General features: G+C 37.9%; 1 protein-coding gene and 1 pseudogene across 1 annotated transcript in view; both read left to right on the forward strand.

Moving 5' to 3' along the window:
• LOC110035750 overlaps nucleotides 1-532 on the forward strand; it is a 595-nt pseudogene extending 63 nt beyond the window's left edge.
• The window catches only part of LOC110035751 (urease-like), a 160,141-nt gene that overhangs the window by 126,105 nt on the left and 28,391 nt on the right, over nucleotides 1-5,645 (forward strand). Inside the window, exon 19 of the mRNA XM_020740035.1 lies at nucleotides 2,066-2,236. Coding sequence (XP_020595694.1) covers nucleotides 2,066-2,236 — 171 coding nt within the window. The remainder of the gene's footprint in view (nucleotides 1-2,065; nucleotides 2,237-5,645) is intronic.

Below are 5,645 nucleotides of genomic sequence, written 5' to 3' on the forward strand. Positions count from 1 at the left end.
GCTCTTCCTTATAAGAGAACTCCCCCAAGCTGGCTCAAAACCTCTTCCCAGGATCTGGAAGAAAATATTTGCAAGTTGCGAAGAATGGTTTGACAACCTCTCAGTTAGTTGTCATTCTTCGTGACTCGCATGGTATTGCGCAGGTGAAGGCTTGACTGGAAGCAAGATTGTCAGGATTCTCAAAGCTCATGGTCTTGCACCTGAGATTTCGAAGGATCTATATCATCTAATAAGAAAGGCTGTTGCTATCCGAAAGCACTTGGAAAGGAACAGGAAGGATAAGGACTCGAAGTTCCGACTTATTTTTGTGGAGAGCAAGATCCATCGTTTGGCTTGTTACTACAAGAGAACGAAGAAGCTTTCACTCCTCTGGAAATATGAGTCTACAACGGCGAGTACTCGTGGCTTGAGCTTTTTACAATTACTACTAAGTGGCAAGTGATTTTATCGCTTAGGAACCTATTTAATGTTTTATCCGTTTTCCGTGGCACGATCAAACAATGACTTTCTTTGATAACTTCATTTCTCTCTCCAACCCATTAATATGGTTACTGCTTTTAAACTTCTTACTGCTTTTAAACTTTGGTTACTGCTTTTAAACTTCACTTCACCCCGCCCGAATGCTTCACCACCTACTGTTTTTGAGCAGGATATAGTTGCATGAACAGTTTATATTAGAAATATATATTTATGTATCTGTGTGTGTACGCACACTAGAGATAGATGGAGAGAGGGGGAGAGAGACCATTCAAGAGAAAGGAGAGTGGCGATTGTGCAATGTAGGAGTTAGGGAGTGAGGCGAATTGTGGTCGAGTGAGAGAAGGAAGAGAGCGAGTGTAGTTATGGTTCTATATATCAAAAATGATCCTCTTGAATTATAGAATGCAATGAAATGATTTTTTTTTATTATGACAATTTAAAATTTTGAAGTATAATTTATTTAGAATATTTTACTGTTACACCTTAACCAAAATCGCAGTATTACATGCTCTTGAGATCTTGAGAATCAGCATTTTGATAACCGGACAATTGTGATCTATGAACCTAAATGGTCACTAATTTTTTTCATTTTTCTGTCTACTAATATGTTGAACGTATATACACAGGTGTGAAGATTATCCCACAATCTTTGTATAATATTAATCCACCTAAGCAATTCCTGTTGAACCTTTGAGTTTCTCCCTCTTCATATTTGTTTTTAAGGTTCTCTGAAACTTGGTCAAGTAACTTTCTAATCTTTATTGGTGAATTCTCGCTGTTCACTTGAGCATCATTATTATCTGCAACTCTTTCATTTGTCCTATTAAAATATAAGAACTCTTTTATTAGTCCTCATCACTTTTGTCATGGAAAGTAATTTTATTGATTACGTAATAACTTAAATTGTATGTAATCTGCAATCATCAAAATCTTCTCTAGCGTTAGAGAGTTCAATATGATGGTATACAAAAATGCTTTCATTATGTCACTCTAGGAAAACACGAGTGATGGTTGAAAGCAAATATGTGATAATTACACTTCATGTTTAAGGATGTTAAAATGTGACTATTTCACATTCAAGTGTTAATTATTTCTTTATTGACGTCTTTATTAGTCCTTGCATTAATGAGCAGCATGCAAAGTTAAGGTACTTTGCTTTGTAGGAGGTGACATGACATGTCATTCTTGGCTTTTCAAAAGGCCATAGTCTTTTATCTTCTCCTAGCTTGATGACAACCATTTTGGAAGTTAGCAGGACCTTCCAACTATACTTTTCCTCTGGTTGGGAATATGCAGTGGTAACTTATTAGTAACCATTGCATGCATGAAGCTACAGATTTCATGCATGTCCTAGGATGCACTTTTGCATAATAGTTTCAGTACTAAACATGTGGTTGAATTGGTCGTCTTAAATATGCACACAACCTTGTTCCATTCTATCAAGTCAAATATTTATCTTCTCATTAGCCTGGGATGCTTTCTTGGCTCTGAAATTTAAAAATGTGATGGCTACTGCTTAACAACACATATAACCATTTGTATATGCCTACTTAAAAGGATTATTTGGGCAAATAAATATTTTCAGGTGATTATTCGGACATGGCAAACTGCTCACAAAATGAAACTGCAGAGAGGAAGATCAATCGAGCCAGCAGGGTCAGATAATGATAATTTCCGAATTAAGCGCTTCATAGCAAAATACACCATAAATCCAGCAATTGCTAATGGATTCTCACAACATGTTGGCTCAGTTGAGGTTTGTTTTATTTGTTTCCCTTTTTTTACTGCACTTAAACTATATTATAAGTTGTGCAGCTTTCAAACTTCTTAAAAATCTATTGTCATGGCCAAAACTTACATGGAGGTTTTTGCTTATAATTATTTCCATGTATGAATGATTGTGATGGTAGCAGGTTCAACTCAGTCTATAGCCCTCATTGGAAGGTCTACATCGACACTACAAAAGTGGTGGATGGTAGAAAGTTCCCATTACTTATTAACTACGGGCATTTGATTTGAAGGCGAAAGCATTCTAAACTCAAGAATTCAATTGAAGTGACAATTTTTCCCATGTCTAGCAGACAACTTAATGTCCATTATTTTAATGATAGACCTTTTTGTCTTTGTGGCTCTTAAAGGATCCCTAAGTTGCAAAACCTTTTTTGCTTCACTGCTGACTGCTAGATGCCCTTCCCCCTTACACGTTTTAGTCTCACATTCTTTATTAGCTTAAGGGTGGAGCTTCTCCCTTATACAAATACAAGAGGAAAGTTGGCAAAAAAGAGAAGAAAGCAAGAGATGATGTCATCTTTCCAAAATTTTGCTAGAATTTTAGGTCATAGGAATCGCCCTTAACTTCAACTCTTCTTCCCATTGTCATCGGCCAATAACTTGTAGGAGCATGCACTATGCCTTTCTAGAGAGCTGACATTGATGGCCCCACCCATATGTGACTTTCATGATGTGGTGAGTTGTCCCATCACACTTCGACTTTCTTTCTATTGGGGTGATGTGAAACTGCTATTAATTTTTTTGATGAAATACTAAATAGTTACCACACGTTTTTGTGGATATGCAATAACTTTTGTGATGACAGAGGTGAACATGAATTATTTTTCCGTGGCCAATGACTATAATTAAAGTGCAAGAAATTAAATTAAAAACTAGGAAAATCATTAAATACCTTCATGACATAGGTAAGGAATTGCTTTTTTGTTGCCAAATTGCAATGTCAGAATTAAGGAAATAGGGTCATGACTGTCCTCTTTGTCCTCATATTTAAGGAAAAAAACAAGAAAACAACGGGCCAAACTTCCTTCTCTAGTTATCTCGAGTGGATGACAATTAGTTCAAAATCCTTCACTAGTCTTGGGATTGTTAGGAAGACTCTTGAGTTGATCATCTCACTTCATCATCAAGATGACCACTTAAGTCACCTAAACGGTTCTTACATATATACACGAGCGTACACACACACACATGCACAGATATATATAGTGTTGATGATCTCAAGCTAGTAGGCAAGTGGAAAGTGAGATTCATGGATGGGAGATATGTGTTGATTCAACTAACCGTGGTTGAAGACTACACCGGGATGTTATTCAAGAAATATTTTAATATTGCAAGAAAGTCAATGAAGTTACTCTAGTGGCCTCTTGATTTCGACCCAAATCATGAAACTCCCACTTTACCGGTATGGTTTAGTTTACCTGGTCTCAAGCTGCACTTTTTTCATCATTAGGTTCTCTACTCTATTGGGGTCATTCTTGGAAAGCTAGAATCTACCCACTTTCAACCTTACCAGACCTTCTGTGTGGCCAGAATACTTGTGGAAAAAGATATTACTTTACCTGATGTTACTGAAGTCTGATTGGCCACAACTCATAATGTATATTGGCAACAAATCGTCATGGAACACAGCCTCCTTATTGTACCTATTATAAGTTGTTTGGGCATTCCCTTGATAAATGTCACAAACTCCATCCTAATTTGAAATCTAAGGTTCAAGTGAATAAAAATGGGTCTAACCCTACTGCTCTGGACATATCTGTTCCACTTGGGGAGGAAACTACTGTAAGACAGGATTTGGTGTCTGATTTAATTGCCGCTGTGGACCCCCCTGATACTACTATTACTGTTTCTGTGATTGATGTGATGAAGGATTGCTCTGCTGGGCAACCTACACCTTCAAACCCTATTGAAAATAATACTGAAGGACTATTACCTACAAAGGATAGTGTTCAGACTGATAATCAGGAGGACCTTGCAACTCCTCATCTTCAGGAAGTATCCGATGTAGAGGCGACAACTCATACTTCACATATACTAGAACCTATTGTAAGTACAACAGTTGGTAATCCTTCTGCTACAACTCTACCACCTCATCAGACTTATTTTTCGGATGGAGAATGATAGGTTTACACTTCCAGAAGCAAGAAGAAGAATGAAGATCTACTTGAGCTCATGAATCTTATGGATGATACTTTGGTTACTTCGAGTGATTGTGTGCACCTCACCAATTTGTTATCTGGATCCCTTCCGAGAACTAGAGGCAGAGGCAAGACTAATTTGGTTTGACCCTCATTTTTTCCGTGCCTTGATGGTTTTGGGTTTTTATTTTTATTTTTATATATACCCTTTCTTTTTTTGAGTTTTTTGTGTTGTACCGTGTGGATTGGGTGCCTATTTTTGGGTTCACTCATACAACCTATCTGTATCATTTTATCTTTAATATATTAGCCCTTGGGTTTTTTTAAAAAATATATATTTTAAAAAAGCCTAAGGGCAAATATACTAAAGAGAAAATGATACAGATAGGTTGTATGAGTGGGCCCAAAAAAAGCACAAAGCACCCAAATCACACGGTACAACACACTCAAAATCCCAAAACAAAAAAGGAAAGATACATATATGATCAAGAAAAAAAAATCAAAACTTTTCCTGATAAGTTCAATAGGTGGGTGCCCCAATTGAAATTTTCCAATAAGAGCAAATTTGAATTTGTCAATCAGGTTTGAAATTTCTAACTCCGATAAAAAGTGTTGTTTTCCCTCTTTTCCTACTTGCATTCTTAATAAATGGACCGTCACATGTACCATCACCATATTTCTTATAACTTGAGGGGAAGATAACCGCCGTCTCCACTTTTGAGGATTACCCACCACATGGGAAAAAATAGTTTTTTCAAGTTCAACCGAAGAAGAAAAAAGCTTCATCACATCAATTAGAAGCCCTGCCAATTCGCTCAGAGGGCAAGAATGACGAACTGAAGACGGTAAGGAACCGAAGAGATCAAACACTTAGTGTTGTCGAGCTGAGTCAAGAAGGAAGACGAGCACGCAACCCCTTCCCGTCTTCTGTGAGTGATCGAGGAGGAAGACGAAGGAGGAAGACGCGGCCCCTTCCTGTCTTCCGTGAGATGTAATCAAACATAGACGACGAGATGCGAACTCTGTCGGCTTCGAACAGAGACAACGAGAACGTCGAAGCAGCGCGAGCCGACGACGACGGAGAGGACGGAGAGACAACACCGGAGAAATGATCTTATACGATAAGGTTGCTAGGGTTCGACATGGGTTGAAACCCTAGCAGAGCCGAGCGTGGGAGATTTGTCAATATGACACACACACACACACACACACACACACACACCAACACCAAAAAAT

Source organism: Phalaenopsis equestris, unplaced genomic scaffold (assembly GCF_001263595.1).
Source record: "Phalaenopsis equestris unplaced genomic scaffold, ASM126359v1 Scaffold199601, whole genome shotgun sequence".
NCBI classification, from domain to species: Eukaryota; Viridiplantae; Streptophyta; class Magnoliopsida; order Asparagales; family Orchidaceae; genus Phalaenopsis; species Phalaenopsis equestris.